Source organism: Cardiocondyla obscurior, linkage group LG08 (assembly GCF_019399895.1).
Source record: "Cardiocondyla obscurior isolate alpha-2009 linkage group LG08, Cobs3.1, whole genome shotgun sequence".
NCBI classification, from domain to species: domain Eukaryota; kingdom Metazoa; phylum Arthropoda; class Insecta; order Hymenoptera; family Formicidae; genus Cardiocondyla; species Cardiocondyla obscurior.
This window is the reverse complement of record NC_091871.1, coordinates 5,325,526-5,347,294: the sequence shown is the minus strand read 5'-3', so window position 1 is coordinate 5,347,294 and position 21,769 is coordinate 5,325,526. Positions and strand designations below refer to the sequence as shown.

Here is a 21,769-nt window from a genome sequence, read left to right as displayed (position 1 = left end):
GAAGCACGGAACGACGAGTGGAATGACAGAGGAGTACGGAAAATGATCGCTCGTTCCCGAGTCGACGACGTCGACACTTATTCGTATGCGAAATCTTTTTATCCGCGGTAAAAAATATGCGTAATTGCGGAGCGATTAGCGACACGTCCGCACGCCCGAAGCTCCGCAGTTAGACTAAAATGGCCGTTAGAGATTTCGGCCCTTGGAGGAAAAGAGAGAACCACGTAATAGAGTGAGACAGTCGATGGAGTCGATCGTCAAATTGCGCACGGAGTTCTCGGAAGCGCCGAGCTGGACGCCGAGTTGATCTGTTTACGTTTTTTTTATGTGCCCGGCGAACTCGAGGCGTCTTCCCACCCAAAATAAAAATACGAGACGTTTCTTCGCGATTCCGAGAACGACAGTCACTTTCGTTCTCCCAAATTGTCGTCGTTAGAAAATTCGTGTCCGACCAAGCTCCAAAAATAATTTAATAATCGTTAAAATTGATTTCTTAAAAAATCAAACGCAGTAACATTGACAATTAACGTTTACTTTTCGCTTAGCACGAAGCAAGCCAAGCGAGAAAATTAATCAGCGTCGCAAAAAAGCGGCAATAATAAACAGCTGATTTACACGTAATACCCATTTTTTTTTATATACTTATTATATATAAAGAGAGAAAGAGATTGCCTACTTTTCATTTTCTAGACTTATTCTGCAGCGTTATTCGCGCATCTGCGTGAACGTTTCATCTTAAGATGAAACAGGCGCACTTCCGCGCCGTGGAGGCGCGTAATAACTCGCTCGTACGTAAGTTACATATTATTACATGACTCGCTTTCTTTTATCTCCGCTTCCTCCCGCTCTGCAGCCGGTAATGATGTCGCGATGACGCATGAATTAAGTTTTACGAATAAGTGCGGATGTACCCACGTACCTGAGAGAAGTACGACGGCAGAACGCAGCGTTGGTCATCGAGACGTGAACTTTGTACTCGCTCGAGCAGCTCGAACAGATCTTGCGTCGTGCTCTACAACAGAGAAATTACGAAATATATTTTCCTTCGCCTCTCTCAGCTTGCTCTCCCGCTCGCGAAGTCACGACTCGTTGCGGGGAATAAGTCGATTATAACTATAACCGCACCAGCTAATTCTTAAGAACTCTTATTAGCGTGGCCGGCAATAACAGCTCACCTTAACTTTCTCCGGATTGCTGCCTGACACATCTTGCTTGTCATCTTCCACGGTGGTGGGTCGTCGCGACTCGGACTCGCAATATACGGGCTGCTCCAGCTGCTGTCTCCTGAAAAACGAGCGAGAAGCGTGCGATTAGCGACGAATCTTCCCACAGTTCGGCAAGTGGGTGTTATGGGTGAAATTTAATGTAGCTTAATTAAAAGTAATTCAACGCATAAAATCTATTTTAAATTCAAAAGCTAATTAAGCTGACAACGTTGATCTTATTTTCAGGGTTATTCTTTTGTCTTCTTTTTTTTTTTTTTTTTTTTTTTTTTAAGAATTGACTTTTTATAAGAATGTTAAAACGTCGGATTCTGCGGACATTTTTCTAATTATACGTCGGTATAATTTCCTGCATCTCACTGACAAGACGACACCCTGTCGAAAATTCTTTACGTAAGTTTCCCGGACTGTATCCCGACGAAGTCTATTTCCTCGAGTGCACAAGGTTAAAACGCGTCCGCGGAAAAATTCCGCGCTTTCTCTGGCGGCGCGAAAGATATTGGCCGTTTCGAGAACACGTTCTGTGCCCGCGATCCCATAAAGTAAAGTGCATCATTACTGGCTGTATATTAAGAAATAGGTGTATTAACATATTTCCGCGGCGCGTAATAACTCGCCCGTACGTAAGTTACACGATATTATTACAAGACACACTCCTCTCCCCGTCTCTCTTTCTTCTCTTGTGGCCCATAATGATACCGCGATGACGCGTGAGTAAATCTTGAAGCATTTTGTAGACCCCGATCTCGCAGATTGAAACTTTATAACGTGCGCAATAACATAAACAACGTGCGATATTTACCAAAGATAAAGTAAAATATCACGGAGGTATAAATATTTTAATCATTAAAATTTATATATCCCACAATTAAAAAAAAAAAAAAAAGAGAGAGTATGTAAAACAAATATACTTAAAAAATGCTGAATAAAATAGTAGAAATATTAACGAAATTATCGATAAATAAAGCAAGTTTGTGATAAACGTATAATTACATATCCTATACGAATCTACACTTATTGTTCTCTCAATTTTTGAAGCGTTCGGGTAATTAGAGAGAAAGAACGGTACTGTACGGCTTTTTGCCGATAATAATTCCAGGAGTTATTAGACAAAATAAGTTAAGCGGTTCGTTCTGCGATTTTTAAGAATCACGCCGACCATTATATTCCTGAATCGAGCGCGGTAACGCCACAAGGTTATTAGCTATATGCCGGTGAACTTGTTACGCTGAAAGGATAGAGTCTATAATTAATGTCAAGCGGGTCGGGCCTACATTTTAAAATTTTACGCCGGCGACGGCGGTGAAAAGTCACCGACTCAACGAACGGCCTCCTCGAGAGATGGAAAAATGATCCCGGATTCATTAGAAAATATCCCCGGTTGAAAGGCAGCGCGCAATTTCCTGAAATACTCTGAAATATAAATTCTAATAAGGCACCGGGACCTGTCGAATCGAGCCCCGTGCAACTACTCGGAATGCCCCTTTCTGCATAACTGCCAACTCTGGCTGCAAGACGAGAATTTGCGTCATGAGCGTAGTCAGGTTAATTTTCTTTTCCGTAAATACGACGCAACGAGAAATTCAGAACAAGTGTAGCGACAAGCCTCCCCTCCTTTTTTTTTTTTTTTTAATCAATTCAGACGTCAATCGAGAGCTCGGATTCGCGGCCTGATCGACGGCTGATGAAACAAGAAGACGTTTACGTTCAAAGTGCCTTAGTAACAGCGTATTTCTATTTCAAGATCCATCAGAGAATATTGATGAGATCGAGTCCTCGTCTCGGATTAGGTACAAAAATATATATTTCGCAAATTCAATCTCGACCGTTCAATCTAGCGAAATTTTTATGTTACTTAATGACGCGTAATGGCACGGCTCGTCACGTGCGAAAGCAACGGGAAAGCGACTTGCATCTTTGCCAGGAAGGAGAAGATCGTCGTCGAGCGAGATTAACAGCGAAAGAATCAAACTACGCCACTGCGCTCATTCCAAATACTCGCTGACCAAAACGCAACAAGCGAGACCGAGGCGCAATAAGCGAGATAGCAATTATCCAGGCTCTGTGCCGCAAAGAAATAATCGCTTCGTACGATCGTATTTCTATCGCGCGCGGCGGAGAGAACTCGCCTCGCCAGAGGATCGAGAAAATCACGCGCGAGACGTAAAGTGCGAACGGCCGGCTTTACCGCCGCCGATTCGTCGGTCATTCTTTGAAATTCAAGGGCGAGCGGTTCTACTCGGGCGTTAAACTGCTGAACAAATGGGGGAGAATGCGCGAAAGGACGCGTGACTGCCTGCAATCCGATCAATTAAAATATCTGGCTAATCAATATTCGAGTTGGGGAGGAGAGCGCGAAGAAATTCGAGTTGGACAACTATTTTCTCTCTTTAACGGAACGTCTCAGAAGCTGCGACTTAATTGAAAGTCGGGATAGATATGGGGATAAATTTAAAGATTGAAACGAGAACGTCGAGTAAGCCTAATAATATATAGAATTGCCTAAATGGGAATAATTTCTACGAAGCGAAAACGAAGCTGAGGTCAAGCGATTGCATCTGGCGCGAGCAGCTGCGGACTTTTTCGGACCGCAATGACGATGACGATGTCGTCTCGGCGGTAGCATCCTTTCCTTTGAGATTAATTACGTTCTCGTTTAGTTCAAATAAAAATAAAAAAAAAATTGAAAAAGAGAAAGAGAAGACTGTCCTCCAATCCGGTATTACAAATTTGTGAGAGAGACCCCGAGGTTAGCAATTACACGAGGGAAATAAGAGCTGGTTGGGAATCACGATTTTAATATTTTATTTAATACACTTTTCATGACAAACACGTTATTTCTAATATTTCATGACTCCCATTTATATCTCGCGTCCGCAGATACGTCACTCATCATCTATTTAACGTTTTGCCTGACCCTAACAAATGAGATGTGTGCCTGGGAAATCCAATCAAATGTTAATATCCGCAACATCGATGCAATCAGTATCGATTCGACGAGTCTGACGCAGCACGCGATGAAACGAGAAAACGAGCGGGGAAATCTGTCGCGCGCGACATTGCGAAAGAGCCTCGCGACAGCGTCCGAGTCACAGCGGTTCTTACCGCGCTCGGAAAAAATCCCGGCGTATCTCTAAAAAGATCCGCGATCTTTCTTCCCGCGACTGGCATTTATGTTCCGTCCGATAATTGCGCGTTTGACACACTCGGCCGAATGCCATAAAGGGCCCGCCGTCGCGCTTCCAAATGTAATTCGCGTCGTGCCATAACTTGGGTTTAGTGCCGGAGAAAAAAAGAAAGAAAAAAAAAAAGAGACAGTGAAAGGTAAATTGAATAAAAAGAGGTAAAAGGAGAGACACGAACAATTCTCGATCCGTTTATCTCGATGCAACATCTTAGAAAAAAAAAGAAAAAAAAGAAAAGATAAAAGAAAAAATATTCTATTTTTTTCTGATAATTTTTAGAAATAAATTTATAATCTCAAAAAATTAATCGCGAGATATTAGATAAATTTCAACACGACGTCGGATAATATTTAACGGTCGCAATTTAGCTCCGGGTCTTTTCTTTTTCCAACGGTGACATTTGTTAACTCTCGACGAGACAATCTCATTGCGAATGGCATTTATTGTCGTATCTATCCGTCGACAGTCGCGCATTCCGCCGCGACCGCTATTGTCGTATTCCCATTCCCAAGCCGATTATTACGCAAACGAGATCACCCGTTAACCACCCCGCTGAAATAATAACGCGTAATTTTGTGGACAGTTTGGCTCCGCGCTCCGATCTTTGCGCGCGTCTACGTCACTCAAATCTTGACTCTCAATCGAGAAAAGTAAACTTTTGCGGAAAAGAAAAATGACCAGACAAACTAAAAGCGTAATAATCGAAAAATAATTTAAAGCACTTCAACAGTTCAAGCTAAATTTAGAGTTTAATTTCGAGGTATTGAATTCTATGCAACAAAAAAAACTGAGATAATTTGTTTTTTAATCTAGTAGATGCTGTGTTTGTGAAAATACGAGAGAGAGAAAGAGAGAGAGCTTACGTCATTGGGATCCAGCGCGGAACTGCGTGTTTCCCATAGAATTGTGTTTCCTCGTGCCTCTCGTGGGTGCCATGGAATAATGGACGCGCCCAATTAAACGAGTTAATTTAATAAAACGCTCGAATGACGAGCTCGGCCGAACCGAGAGCAACCGGACGCACGTCGCAGGATGAACAAAGGAAAAATTAGCGTATACCAGGATGAACATCCTAATAATCACGTTTGCAATCCCGAAAGTACACTCACGGAGATTACGCTCCAAGAGTTTCCACTCATCTCAGTCTAATTTAGAAAACGTGCCTCTTTTAAAGACCTATTTTTTAAAAAAAAGGAGTATCGTTAATTTTAGTTAAAATCACGGAAGACTGTCTTTCGGATAATGAAATAATAATTAATAAAAGATCATAGAATATACATATAACAAACGAAGAACGAGCACAAACGAGCGGCATCCCTTTCTCTTATCATTTTTATCAAAATGTAGGTCACAGATAAAAAGTTTGAAATACAAGAGCAACAACGGCGTGAAATCGCGCCCGTTGCAAGGATAAAATGCAAAATTAAAATTTTTTAATTAAAAAATGTTAATAAGACGCGTCACGGGGAGCAAAACGTTCAAGAGCGTTCACTTTAGTTTTGCAAAATTGACAGCAATTTTGAAGTGACGCGTGACAGGCTCGCGACGTTACGGAATTTCTTGTCCACGGAGTGTTCTGACGGCCGAAAAGCGATTAATATTCCGGGCCGTGGTCTCGCGCGTTTATGGAAAGCAAGGGAAGAAAGAAAAAAAAAGAATACAAGCGATCGATGCAAGCGCGAGCCGAAGTGCACCCGCGAATGGAAAGTAACCGGACAAACGAGTTCCGCGGCAGACGTCGTGCCACTTGCGCGTTGCAAAATCAATTTTGCAATCCGTGCACAGGGTGACAGACAATTTCAAATTCGGCAGAAGGTAATCAAAGCCCCAAAGATTAAAAAAAAAAAAAAAAAAAAATTAAAAACGCTGCCAAAAAAATAACACATCAAAATATTACTATTATTATATTATTAATAAAAATATAATAATTAAAATTAATAAAACCCTTGTTCGTTGAATTATTAAATTGTTAAAAATCTCTCGAACGACAGAGAATCATCTGTCACATATATCTCGACAAGATGCATTTAACCCTAGACAAATAAAGTGATCTGAAAATTTGCGCGACCGCCGCGACGCGATTACCGTCCGATAAATCGTGCCCGAATCCAGGCGAGAATTTTATCTCGTGAAAGTTATCGCGCGACTGTCTTTATTTAGTAGGTATGTACAACGGGTTTATCACTTTCAAGAAAAATTGTTTATGCGACCGGCCAGAATACAGGCGCATGCAAACTAAGATCGCGTGCGCGATCTATATCAGCGGCACCGTCCGTATTCAATAAATTAACGATAAAGCACTACAATGTCCTACCTTTTTCAATGCATCGACACGTAATTATGTAACTCAAGCAGATATTGTTGATCTGCAATCTCGATCAAGACCGCGTTCCAAGTTTGATCGGTGCGTTACTCGCGTCAATTATTACCACAATCGACTGCGCGTTATATTATTTTGCATTGTATTTACGGTTGTGTTAAATAATAAATTGCATTGCAAATAAATTAAACGTTATACGCATCAATTAATTACATCGTCGACTGTTCGTGACTGATAACGTCGGCACAGCCAACACGCCGTGTGTATCTTCGCCGGCTGATCGACGTGCACGCGTTTCTTATGCATTCCCTTCGTATAAATTCCGTTACGTAATACGCCGGCTATTCCGCGGGCCAGTCTCGGTATCTGATCAATACGTCGCTTCGATCGATCCGGACGTGGTAAATCTCGAAGAAATATCGCAAGGCGCAATTCTCTGTTCGTTACAGCCCGAGTTTCGACGTGCTTTATTTCGCCGTATACATGTAAATGTGATGTGATAAAGCAATTACGACTCTATAACATTCCGTAATGATTATCAAATAAATATTAATATCAACATTTTTTTTTTTGAAGCACATGTTTGAGAATAATTCAAAGCTTAACCCTTTTACTATTTAATTTTTGGCGCGTCTCGTCGAGTCTATTTTAATACAGTAACGAATTAATGTCCCTTGTGTTTTTTCTTTTATTAATTTTTTTTTTCTTTTTCGACAGCCTCGTCCGTCCGGTTTCACACTTTTCATGATGCGGAAAGGGTACGTCCTGGAGATTGACGGACAGATGCGTCCAGGAAGAGGTCCTCGCGCGCAGTTTGTCACGCATGAATATGTTAATATACGTCACGCGCACACGCGTCCATCATTCTCACAGACACTCGTGATTGATGCGAAATTTTTCCTCTTTGTTTCTACCCCTTCCTAGCCCCGGCTGCAAACGGCTATTCGACCACCTTTCAATTCTCCTCTCCTTCTCCCCACCCGAAGTCTTATCTTGCGAAAAACTAACTCGCCGAGAGTTATGTGATCTAATTTTTTATTGCGCTTAGTCGTCCCGAATTTATTTCTCATCCGGAGGCTTAATTTTATAAATGTCTTTCGAGCGCACTTCAAGATTAAATGTCATGCATACGAAGGGGTTGGACACGCGAGGGCCACCCTTTTGTATCAATGAACAACCGAGCAGCAGAAATCCGATCTACGTGTACCTGTTTCTCGTGTGGAAGCGGTGGATAATACCGGGCATCGTGCCGGCACTTTTTAATACGATTTAATCGAGAAAAGATCAAAAACGAGATGCGAGTAAAAGAAGCCGGGGAAAGTAGAGAGAAATCTCGCGTTTAAAAGATAATTATCGTTAAAAGTAGAATCACTACAAGACAACAAAAAATTAATTGAAAACAGATTGGTAATTGTAATTAAAAAAAAAAGAATAAAAAAAAAAATGGTAAGATTTCCTGCAGAAAATTAACATTTCTCCCAATGATCGTTCGACCGTCCGTTTCGCGTTGCGCCTTCGTTTGCGAACGTAGGCGTATGTACACGAGGGGTAAACTCTGTTTGATTTATTCTGTCGAAAAATCATCGTTCTTCCTCCATCTACCTCTCTCATCCCGCCAGTTTTGTCAACGACGGTTTCATCACGGCGGTACTTTTTTTTAACGACAACTTTACTTTTTAAATTTTATAGAGTATCGACTAAACACTAGCTAGATAATCACTAAATAAGAAATACTTCCGTATAAATTATTGCCAGCACGAAGCTAGTCACTAACTATGAAATATATCTAACCTGAATCGATCGAATTACTAGTTGCAAAATCAAAACAGCTAAATAAATTTCCATTGGAGGTAATTGTCCGTCACCCGAGGAGTGAATCGAGTGACGTATACGCCGGCAAACGCACTATATCGGGAATATTTGCCTTGCGGTGATTAATATTTGTCAATCAAAAGGGGTTTTTTTTTTTTTTATTCCCCAGTATATCTCCAATCAGAAAGTAAATAGTTAAAACGCTTCTAATTCAAATCGGGAACATTTGCCGCTCGATATTCGCGGATGTTTCGACATGAAAAAATTAAAAGAATAAAATTCGAGAGGAAAGCTTTCGGAGGCAATGAAATATTTCTCTCATCAAAATCTGAAATTGTGCTGGAAAACGTTTCGATCTCGGGAACGTTGAATGTCCGGCTTAGTTTTCTTTGTCACGCCTACGCGATGAATCTTAAACGCAGCCTCACGGACACTACGCCGAATCGTAACGCAGAATCACCGCAATGCAACCTATCGCGCCTAGTGGTATATGAGGCAAAGATCGAATAAGAAGAGAGACATATTCCCGCCCAGTCTGCCGCGACCGTAATCCGAGACCACCTTATTTATTCGCGTGCAGTTTCCGCGACAGTGGCACGTGGCGTAAAACAGCCACGTGCAAAGATATTCGACAGGTCGGAGTACCTAAACTTGATTTGGAAGCTTTCCGACAAAAATTACTTCCAAATATATCCTAGGATACAATTCGAAATTAATTAAGACGACTGTCATTGATTTTAATCGATCTTATCAACAACTAGATTAGCCGGGCCGATATCTCGAGACCGACTGATTGACTGACTGAAAAAACATCCTCGGCGTTGCTTTCCTTCAAAAATTAAGATACAGCCTCGGAAAATCGTTGTCGCTTTATTTATTCTCCCGAGAGAATGCATCGTGCAGAAAAAACAATTAAACGGAGATTAATATTGTTGCTCGCGTGGCGTCACATGTTTAGATAGAGGGCAAGGGGGCAAGAAGAGAAAAAAAAGAAAGAAAAAAAAGAGGGAGAGAGAGAGAAATAATAAACAGACTCCCTCGTAATTTCGGGGGTCCCAGCCGCACGAGGGGTCGACGAGACGTGATATATGCCTGGCAGCATATGTCGCGGCTATATGTATACGTTGACGGCTACCTCCGGTCTCCAACGTCGAAAAAATACGCGACACCCCGTAAGTGCACGAGGAGATGTCTTTCGGGAATGCGGAGATAATAACGGAAACAACAACCGATATTTCTGAGTGCGTCGAGCAAGCAAAGATTGTAATAACATGGACATACAATTCTTTTTTTTCGTTTAAAGAACCTTATCAAGAATCAACGCTTGTTATTTTAACGAACGTCGTTGTAACAACTATAATGTGCCAAATGTACGTCATATATCTTCATAAAATCAATAAAAAAAAAAAGAAAAATTATATAAGAATACATATACGTTTTAAACCTATCGGCCAAGCATTAATAAACTCCTGAGAGAGAGAAAATGGAAGAAATAATTAATCAATTTGACAATTCGAATTCAACGCGAAGATCCCATATCTCGCCTCTAGATTCCGGGGAGTCCGCTTACATATCCGACACGCGGGCTTAAGTCCTTGGATTTGCATAGACCGTATTTCTCCTCTCATTACCATTATTATAAGCACTTCGGCATTGTGCATCGGGCATAATACCGTGGGCACCCCGGCGCGGCGCCGAGCTGACATTTGCATTCCGACAAAGAGAGCATTCACGCGCCTCTTTTCTCTCTTCCTCGTCTTTCCTATCTCTCAATGGCAACCCTCGAAATTCAACACTCGAGAGAACACTCGCTGCCGATTCACCGCGGCGCTTTAGCACCGGTGTAACGCATTATCACCGCCGCGCACTCGAGAAAGATGCATTTATGCACGCGCGTTACCCATCGATGGACGGTGGGGGTAATAAAAGCAAAAAAAAAAAGAACAAAAAAAAGAAAAAAAAGAAATAGGTACAAAAGGCAGGACATCTCCTTCGAACGTGGGCTTTCGCAGTCGATTAACCAGTCCATTAAACCCCATTTGACCGGTTCCTAACTGCGCGAATTCGGCATCCTATTCGCAATTTCACGAGCGTTTTCTGCATTCCCGCGTGTGCGGAATACCGAAATCTCGTTCACAAGTTTGTGCGCGTATTCTGATATACGTTGATTCTCAACGGGAGCCTGGTTATTCCGCAAGGCGCTGGAAAATCACAAACAAATTCCCGCCGCCCCGTGCTCGATCGCGAGTAAAAGCGGCGCTCTTCAATCGGGCGTCTTCCTTTTTAAAAATCTGGAGACGCGCGGCATTCTTGTACCCCGTACCATTTGCTTCGACTCGATTTAAATCGCACTCGCAAGCAAGATCGGGTCCCACGAACGGCGCCCCGATTCGCTGGCGACGATGCAGAAACGCGGAGGCGCGCGGAGATGCAAATCGGACGAATGAGCGAACGAGAGTCGAATACAAATGCCTTAGCCGACCTGGTCGTAAACATAGAATTGTATTGCGAGTGCGTGCGCGACCGTGGCAACGCATAACGATATCTTTCCTAGGTAACTTTTCGAAGCAGATGACATCGGCCTACAACGAGGGCCGATTCGAGGACAGAGCGTACAACACGCGGTGTAAATTACCTATCTTTGGTCACCATCAAGATATGCGGGGGAGCAAAACGTATCCGTCACGTGCGTGAAAAGGCTCACTTCTCGGTCGAATTAACGTCAGATAAGGAATCAACAGAATTAGGCACAGACGTGCGAGGATTATTCGAAGTCCTGTACGTTAATTAATTCATGCATTATTTACTCGACAGACAGTTATCGGATTTTTCACAACTTCACACCAATTCTTTCCTTCTTTTTTTTTTTATAGAAAATATTTTATAATTTTTACGTATTCAATATATTTATAATAAATTTCAAATTCTTTTTCTAAAGATGTTCGTACATTGCGAATAAATTTTACTGTTCTTTTGCCTCTTTTAATTTTACTTTTTTTTTTTTTTTTGTAATAAATTTCTCGCGCGCGAGATTAAAAGATCAGCTCAATAATGAATTTTAATGAGTTTCTCTTTATCTTAATTTTATACCGAACGCCGGATTTCCGGTGTACCCTCTGGACTTTTTCCTTCTTTAATTCCCCGGTACTTCTTAATTAGTTTTCCGGACCGCGTGCTGAATTTCGCTCGGTGTGATTCACGCGAAACGGACTCGCGTGCCCGCCGCCACGCTCGGCCGATTTATTCAACGGTATCCCCATATGCCAACGGGATTAGAATTAGAGTACTTACGTGTCGCACGCGCTCACAATACACGGCGGTAATTCATTCCGATGCCCGCTGACGTTTTTAAGTCCGGCGTGACCGCATCGACACGCTCCGGTTTCAATCGAAGACGCGCGCCGATTCGCGATCGCGTAATGCGCGTGTAATTCGCGTGTATTCACGCTTTGCTTCCTATCCGCCCGGCGGATCGCTACGCCGTTCCCGTTAAGCCCCGAAACCCCGAATTCGTTAAATCTTGAACTGAACTCTCGAACGAATAATTCATCAAAGTGTGACGTGTTCAGCGAGAAAGAAATTGCTACTTTTTTTTTTTTTTTTGCGATTCGTAGACGCTCGGGGATTCAAATTTTACGCAAACTGCGAAAGAACATCGTTAAATGTATCACCCATTTTTTTTATTTCTCTTTCTTTGCTCGCGATCGCCAGTTGGAGATTAAACGTACGCGTGGCGCGGCTGATGCTATCGGCCGACGCACATCGGTAAGCTCAAACGTATCGCCGTAAGTTTCTCGTTCCCCGCCGTTACATTCGCGGACCCTGTGTGCAATGGTTGCATAAACGAAGCTGGCTATCGTTATACCGTCGTGCTTATTTCCACGTAGTTTAGTCGGCAATTTCAAACCTTACGCGCCGCGCGACTTCGGATCCTACATACAGCCAAGTGTTTTGGCAATTATTATAATCTGCAATGTACTTTAACCAATCATGTTAACGGTTTTTACGGTCCAGATCGATCCTCGTGACGATCCAGGTCAGAAGTATGAAATATTCCGTTTCCGTTTCAGAATTGGATACAAAAAATATATTAATAAATAAAGAAAATAAAATAAACTCCTGCTTCTTATTTATAAATATAAGAAAAAATCTCATATTTCAAAATTCTGTATATCTCGCGCAGTAATTTCATCTTGACTTTAATATACTTTCTTGAAAAACAGAAGCAAAAAAAGGTGCTCTGAAAATTATACCCTTGTTAACAAACTTTAGTACTGAATAATTAACCGACGCAAGCCGCAACGTAAAGGCAAAAAGTATAAAAAGAAAATTAACAACGTGATATTAAAATTATTTATAGGTATAGCGTAAAAATTAAACAGCCATGCGCGGATAATCAAAGATTAATCAAATTTAATTTATAACCAAAAAAAAGAAAAAATTAAAAGAAACAAAAAAACACTTTTGGTACTTGTTAATAAATTAATGAAGTAATAAAAATCGCTCGTTAAGTCCTCGGCGCAATTACCAGCACGTTAATTTACAATACTCGTCGCGGGGATTAATTCGCGCAATTATATTTACGATTGTTAGTAAAACAAGAGGCACTCCAATAATAAAACGTAACGTATTCGCGAAATAATAATTCGTCGAAAGAGGGCTTGTTTGCCGGGCGCGCAAAATGCAGAATGAAAATTGATAAATGCGTTGCGCGCGCTGTTGACATTTGGCTCTAATTGATATTTGACTTCGCGTTGTAATCGTTAACAAATATCGGCCGGTGCGACCGTTGGGTCGTTCGGGCGCGCGCGAGATGAAATACGAGTTCGAGAGCCGCTCACCGAGCGAATTATCGGGTGGCAATAATCTCGGGGGTTTGGGTCCAGCCCAAAGTTCCGGTGAATCGCGCCACCCTTCCCTCCCTCGACCGCCCGTTCGACCGGGCGCTCAAAAAGGGTGCGACCAGTTTTCTTTTTCTACTCCATTACGTAAGGTCCAGACTCGCTCGCTCCGCGCGTTTATCGCGTCCTAACTAAATTATAAATCATTCGAGGGAAGCAGTTTTTTTTTTCTTCTTCCTTTTCTTACGGAAACTATTGCAGGGCGATTTATTCACTCGAACAGGTAAACCCACTATATGGCAGACGGCGTCATAAATTCGCGACAATTTACGGAAAGTAATATCAATAAAAAGCAATTTCTGTCACGCTTGCTCGGCGCGACGGAGCGAAACAGAACGGAAACTATAGAGCGGAGTGTGTTAACCTTCTTAGAATCTCGTAGATCGTAAATAAAATTTCCGAGCGTATGTGCGCGCGCGTATGTTTCTCCGGCTTTGCAGTTCTCGCGTGTTCAAAGATCGGGCGGGTATATCGCATTGATCTCGGCAGCGGTCGGGACATAATTAAAGGGTGAGCGGAGGCAGCAGAAAGAAAAAAGTATAAGCACCCCTGCGTGGAAGCGATAGAAACGTGGCCAAACCTCGCGCCCTGGGAGGGAAGGTAAGGCCCGTGCATCTCGATGATGATCTCGAGAGGGGTGCGCATAGCGCGGGATGGATGACGCATGACTCACAAAGTGCCCACTGTCCTGCACACCCCTCCGATTACCATTGTGGCGTACACATATATAATATACGTATGCCATTCGAACCGTCCCCCGAGCATGGCCATTATGCCGGAGCTTCCACATGTGACGGAATTGCGGTTACGGCATACGATTCTATTCAGACAGATTACGTGCTCGATAACGTCTGTTTGGCGCAAACACATCTCTCTCTTTCGCTCTATCTTTCTCCTTCTACACCAATATTGGTAATTGGATTGATTTAATAAAGCAGAAGGAAACAGGCAGCGCGTGCTGCGGCTTTATTATAAACTGCGATGATATTCATTCTTGACGGGCGTCATTCTTGCGGAAAAATATCTCGTAAAACCCAGCCAGCAAGAACCGCGGGCGTTGAATCTTTGAAATACAATGCTAATGTAATTGCTCGTTGCGCGAAAAGGGGCGATGCGAGTTGAAAGCGGTAAAAAAAATTCATATTTATTAAGTTATCAGAAAAAAAAACCCTGTCCTCAATTTTATTTCTAATTCGTTGAAAATTATAATGGAAAGTACAATATGAAGGAAGGTGATAAAAGTCACCGATATGCAAAGCTCAAACTTTTGCAATTTAATTAATGCATTCGGTAATTTTAATCTTTCATTTAAACTTCCTTTGACGGAAGTGACTCTGATGTAACTATGAGAATAGTCGATAAAGATAAGGGATCTAGAACGGTTAATTAACTAGCTAAAGTTTTTATTGAAAAGTCAGACGTTTAACGTCAGTGAATCACCAATTCCGCCGCATTCCGATGACGACGATGATCTGACGACGAAGGAACATCCAGAGTCCCGTGCCGATTCTCATACGCGTTTAAGATCCTTCCCCTTGCCCCTAACCGCCCTCGCATGCAGCATCAGAAGCCGCCTCGCATGCTGCTCGCGCGAGATAAGGTCGCTCTGGCCTCTTAATTGCTCGTTTCCTGTCCAGAAGGCTCTGCCTCGCCTCGTCTTCGTCTTTGACCCGAGTCTACATCAACCTTCTGGACGTACAGAGCATTCTTGGTATCGAGAGAGCACAGATGCTAAACGATAATATTAAAATACACCTTTAGGTTTTCATACGTTCCGACAGTTGTAACTATAAATAATTCTAAGTCAGATTGACTTCCCTCACGCGTGCATTTTTTTTTTTTTATCATAACTTAAATGGCGGCATTTAAAATTAATGGTTATCATAAATTATCGCACTACGTATGTAAAAGAAAATTAATGCGTTCTGATAATTATTTTTTAAATCCTGTTTTCTATCTAATTATTAAAACAAAAAATATTTAATTAAAAGTTTAGTTGTATACCTAGTTAAAACTTAAGTTTTAATTTGCGAATTGGCTCGTTAACCCCGTAAAATATCCCCGCGAAATATTTTCCCGGCGATCGTGCTAATGCAATAAATCGCCATTCCGCTCATATACCCACCAGGGTCCGCCGGCGCGGACGGGTGTACCGTGGAGGTTTGCGTAAATCGCAATTACGCTATTCCTCGCGAAACCGGTTCGATCGCGTGCCAAAGCACGCACGACGAACTCTTGACACACTCATGTCCACTCGCGCGGAGCATCGCGCATAAAATCGCATTAGTAAACACACATATATCGCGATGGCCAACGCATTTTCGACATAATCTCCAATGTCGTCCCCTACCTGGACACTAACTTCTCCTCTACCCCGCTGCCCCTTCATTACGTCCCGCCGTTTGTTCGGGACTTCCGACAATCTGCCCTCTCGATAGCCCTCCTCGAGCCAGGGGGGTCGACGTTTGTCGCCATTAATACAGAGATCTCTCGGCGCAGGATGATTTAGCGGCCGTCTCTTTTCGGCGAAGGGAGGGGAAGGGGGGGGACACGCGTAATTTCGGACCACGTGGAGTAGTATCAATACCCGCGTCTGCACATATGCGCGCGGCACTTCCCCGAAGCGTGACGAAAGTTCGTGGACGCAGTAATTGCTGATCCCCGTGATAAAGCATGCGTGATGTCGCAATACGTTTTTTTTTTTTTGCCATAATTTTTGCAGGGTGTTTACAGAACGGTTACGGAGTATTTAAGCTTATCTCCATCCGCCGAGTCGTTATTTAATTACGTCTATGTAATTGCGTTATGTTGGCTTGTCCGTACATTCAAGTTTGGTATCGGTACAACGAAGTGATTTCGAAAGACTTCCGATAAAAAGAAGCCACGGCGGAGACGTGGCGAACGCGTGTATTATTTATTTATTTCGGCCGCTATCTAAGAACCTAGCTATCCACTCAAGCCACTCGATATTTAATAAAGCATGAGATAAGGACCGGGCTAAGCGTTTTTGTCGCTGCGCGTATAAATAAAATCGATAAATCGTGGCGAGGGTAATGGGAGATGTTTCAATTATATCTTAACTGAAAGGTAATAAATTCCAAAGACACGCGATAAGTGACCACTATTTCTTCCTAAAAGAGACATTCATTGTTTTAATTCCTCATTTAAAATATCTTCCATTTGTCTCACATTTTTTTTTTCTTTTTAAACACAACTGTCAACAATTAGAGACATAAATTAATTTCCGTTTCGCTCGACATTAAATTAAATCTTAAGCTAATTAAAGAAACATTCTCGTTTGTTTTGAGAGGGATCTGTGATCGAATAATTGACGCGCTTTTGTTTGACTTTCGAGACATTGTACCTTGAATACGCTTTATCGTCTACTATTAAAGCTTCAAAAGGCCGCGATAAATGAGTCATTTCCATAATATCTCGCGACAGGAAAAAAGAAAGCAGAGAAATCGTCCAGATTACATCGAGTCTAAAACTTAGCTCTCGGACGATTTGCATAACGTTTCACCGACACGATAAGAAACGGGTTACGCGAAGGTGGTTATTTTGTATCCGCGTTTGTTACATTTATGTCCCAGTTACTCTTTCGAGGATTGGTGGCTTTAATGAGGAACATATCGCTGATGAACACGCGGCTATCGCTGCTCACTCTTACTTTTTCTTATTTCCCGCAAAGCGAGCAGACGCCACCGAACGAAACCGCTTTGCAAACTACTAATTACAAAGTCCGCAACATGATGCGTGTAACGATTATTATCAGAGCCTATTAACAACTTTTCTACCTTGGAAAAATTGCACGTTGTAGAAATAAAAAATATCGTCCCGTTACGAAGAAATGGAATAAACCTTTCAAAAGTCACGTACGCATACGGACAAAAGTAAATATAATAATCGCAGAGAAAACAAACTTAAACGGGCACGATTGTATTGCGTAAAGAATATCCCGAAATTGTCGTCTCATCGCCCGAAAATTGTATTTATATCACATTTTATAGCTTCTCGTTTCGTTCGACATTCACCGAAACGCGGTGCCGACTTGAGCACGCGTCCTTCTTAACTTTATTGCATCGCGGCGCTATCGGTATCCGCGGAACGGGTGTTCGCGGAAACTCGGAATAATGAAGTAGAATGGTCCATTGTGTAATAACAGCCGATGATGATATCGCCACGAGCCGCCGTTCCCGGAATTCGCCGCACTTTCAGCGGCAAGAGCTGCGAGGCGCTTGCCGAGCGTTTCCTTAAAGGTTGAGGATTGAATCTAGACCAATCAAGGGAGCGCGAGCGAATGCGAATGAGCAACTTGCAGCCTCAATGAGAGAATACTACCGCCGTTAGCACTCATTCGAGTAACTTGTTCGTGCTCACTCGCGCTCGTCTGGCTGATCTCGATTCGTTTTTCAAGCAGCGTGAAATTTAATACAGAGTGTTACATAATTAAAAAAAAATTAAAAAAAAAAAAAAAGAAACGATTTAACGATACACCGTATACAGTACTAAGTTTTTGTATCTAGCTCTAAATCTACGCTGTTTTTAGACAAAGGAGTAAAGTAAATATATGCAAGAGTAATAAAAATAGCCCGAGAATATCGAATCTGGACGTTCACCGTGAATCGCAACAAACTTTGACTGCAGCCCGTGACAAGGCATTTTTCACGTTAATTAAGGGATTAGCGATGTGGCGTGCGTTGCCTGCTTTTCACGCTGAACGTCTTGCTCTTGATTCATCGACTTGTACCTATCGTGCTCAACGCCGCTTAGCACGAACGGGTGTTTCGTGAAAGGACTATCCTTCCAGTATCCATAAGTCACGTTTATAAGCCGTTGTGACTGGGCATTCATTTCCATAACTGTACTCGCCACTCCGGCGCGATGATCCGATGATTCTTCGAGCGAGACGTCGGCAAGGCGTAAGAAACGGAAAAGATCGAGCGCATCAACCGTTAACGACATGATTCTTTTTTTTATCGCCAGGAAACGAGGGCGTTTGTTTTAATCCGCGAATCTGCGTTCTTTTTTTTTTTTTTTTTTAAAAAGAAAAAAAAAAGGATCTATACATTGCGATGATAATAATTAACGAGGCGTGAATGACAATAAGTCCCACGGCACCTACGTAATTACTCGAGTGATTGTGGAATTACGAGTGAGAGATAAAGTAACGCCAATTGAAATAAAGACTTTAAAAACGTAATAAATGCGATAACGGTCAAGTATCGAAATAATCAACATGAATGCGCGTCTCTCTTTCTCTCTCGTGTGTCTGAGAAGTCTGCGGAATCAATTTCACGGCACGATTAAATTAAGATAGCGACAAGTGCGGCTAACGCGACCCACGGCATTGCTATACGCGGCTCGAGAGGCGCGATACAATACTTGGATTCATTATTAGACGGAGCTTAGGAGGAGACGGGGAAACGGCTAGAAAGAACATGGAGGGACAACGATACGCGTAGATTGTGGCGTTGGCAGTTGCAACACGCGTGGACGCGTACTTACAAGGAGAACGAGAACAGAGGGAAGAGAAGAGAGCGGACAGTCCGGAGATATCGCGAACACACAGTTACTTGTTCTCGACTTACGTGTTAATATACGGGGTGTGTTGTATCTACCTTGTTATCTCCGGCAAAAGGAAACGCGGCGTCGATTTTGAACAAAATTCTCCCCGGCATAATTTATGGATACTCGAATGTCTAGTCTCGATGGCGCTTAATGTATTACGTTTATTGCCGATTTGATTTTCAATCCTGAGGTCTTAATAATCTAGCTGCCGAGGGATCGAACGCTGGTCGATATATTAAACGGGAGGATAGGGGCTTTTAGATACGTCTCTTTTAGAAACTCCGATGGGTGAGAAATCGTACGAGTGAAAAGGACGAACGAGGACGAAATCACTCGATAGACGGCGGAGATCCTGTCTCGCGTCCGGGTGAAGATTCGTCGGGAGGAATATTCACAATCTCGTGCGCGTCGGAACGCGACAGGCAATCGAAGCCACTTGGAAGTTAATGAAGCGTAAAAAGAAAAACTTGGCGCGAAGTAATCGCGCGAGATATGGGTTGTCGTGTCAATCGCGGCGTTAGGATCACACGTCGACGTGGTTAACGTGGTGCGGGGATAATGCTCCAATGGCCCCGTTCGAGTATACATGCCGAAGTGTACTGCGATAAAAAAAAAAAAAAAGAAAAAAAAAGGCGAGAAACAGGGTCTTACATATTGAAGTCATAAACCTAGATTTAGCCAGCAGACTTTGAAATAGGAAATTGATTACGCTTCACGAGGCATGTTTTTCCTAGTGGTGCATGCACAATTGGTGTAGGTCATAGGAATTACATCTGACGCACGAGAGGAGTAACAGTAAAAGAAAATTATCCCTTCGAAAACATAAATTTCTGGAGCGAGTTTAAAGGCTGGTAGCGTAACGTTAACGTTTTCAGCTTCATCTATCCGGCCCTTCCCGAGCAATAAATATTCCGCGTGAAACTGTTTTCGAAAGTTACACCGAGGCAATCGCGTGTCATCTCTCGGATCACGAACCGGGAGGACGGTGTTTGCTTTTATACCTGCGCACCCCTAGGGAATCACCCCTTTCGTCCCATTCCCAAATCCCCCTTGTTCGCTAAAATCGACATTAGGATTGACGGTTTTAACACTTCTCAATTTCTTGTAACGCGGTTCAATGTGTCGTTTAATTATCCCCCCATTGCCGATGAATTTGCATTTATGCGCCTCCTTCATTGAGTGCCACGGCAATGAATTAAGACTGACGTTAAAATCAATTACAATTTAATGAACGCGCTGCAGTCAGCGCGAGCGTTGTTTACGCCGCGAACGGAATTAAAACCGCACGCGAGTTATTTATAAAATTAACCTAACGAGCAAGTTATCAATAAAATAAATTCCTGGATATTATTATATCTCTATAATTAATGCGCAGGCACAAATAACGTAACCTTTACGACGTAATAAAATCGCAATACAATTTGCTTAATTAATTTTGTTCGAGTTTAATTTTAATTTGTGGCAGTCACGCATGAGAAGTCTTATTTTTCTTCGCGTATGGGTTTTCCCAAGTATTTCGATTCGTGGCGTCTCTTTCTCGTCGAGTTTCGCTGATTATGTTAATGGCGGATTATGCTGATGCCAGCGATTACGTGTGCCTACGATACCGGTAACAAAACGGACAATAATTCATTCGCTTGGCGGACAGCTGTAAAGCATTCATTCCGGCGAAATAAAACGCACGGACAGTTCCCAGTCGTTATCCGCCGCGCGCGCGCGCCGGCAATAGTAATCGGATACCGAAAATCTCTAAGGGGTTGTTTAGAATCCACCATACGCGGCTGTGTAAATAGCCGTAGTGCACGGTTACACGTGCGAATGAATATTTATGACGACGCGCCGCAAATTATTATAATTCCGCGCGCGGTGAATGTATCTCGCCGCGTCGTCGCCTCGCGGACATAAACGGCGGACTTTCGCTTCGGATCGAACTTGCAAATACCGCCGGGGATCACGCAACAATCGCGAGAGGACGTTTCCCGGGCGACTTGCGTGTCGCATTTATCTTCGCGCATGTTTTAAAGATCGAGGAGAAGCTATTCCTGCCCGGCGGGCGAATCGCCCGGACCGGGAGAGCTGCCGCGTAAATCGATCTCGCGTACGCCGCATCAACGAGGAAGCTTAATGGAGTATCGATCACTTCGTCCATTCAGTGTCGAGTATTCCTCTCGCGATTTTTTTCTAAACGTGATTGCATGTCGCGAACATCTGATTTACGTATGGAAAACAGCCCGGCGAAGCAGCATATTCGTATTTAGTTGCGAGGCTGCGCGTAAAATGTTATCCGCAAGGGAGGTCTCAGCGGCATAAATGAAGATGAAATAGAATTTAATAATGCTTAATCATGTAAGTCCATAAGAAATTAAAAAAAAAAAATTATAATTAAAAAATAAAAAAATAGAAAAATAAAAACTACATATAATAAATTCTCTCTCGCTCGCCTTTTTCCCTAATACTTTACAAAAGATGCTTCCAAGAAATATATACGTCACGGAAAAGTAGTCCTTAAAAGTTTTTAACGACCCGGGGAAAAGAGATAAAGTGTATTCAAGTTAAATGGAATGTATATGGGAAAATCACAGCGCACCGACGGAAATGACTAAAAGTTTCGAACCGCGATTCTCTCAAAAACTTCGGAAAAATCTATCGTGTATTTAAAGAACGAAAAGTGTTTTTGCAAAATATTCCGAGTACTCAAAATGTTTAATAAACGTGATACTTGGAGAGCAAAATATCCGGCGGTCAGAGTATACGTTA

At 42.5% G+C, this 21,769-nt stretch overlaps 1 protein-coding gene across 5 annotated transcripts in view; it reads right to left on the bottom strand.

The window, feature by feature from the left end:
• The window catches only part of LOC139104904 (rap1 GTPase-activating protein 1), an 82,838-nt gene that overhangs the window by 30,541 nt on the left and 30,528 nt on the right, over window positions 1-21,769 (bottom strand). For all 5 annotated transcript variants that reach the window (XM_070660667.1, XM_070660668.1, XM_070660671.1 and 2 more), the window contains exons 2-3: window positions 1,176-1,284; window positions 920-1,012 (exon numbers count right to left, since the gene is read on the bottom strand). In XM_070660667.1, the coding sequence (XP_070516768.1) occupies window positions 920-1,012; window positions 1,176-1,284 (202 nt within the window). The remainder of the gene's footprint in view (window positions 1-919; window positions 1,013-1,175; window positions 1,285-21,769) is intronic.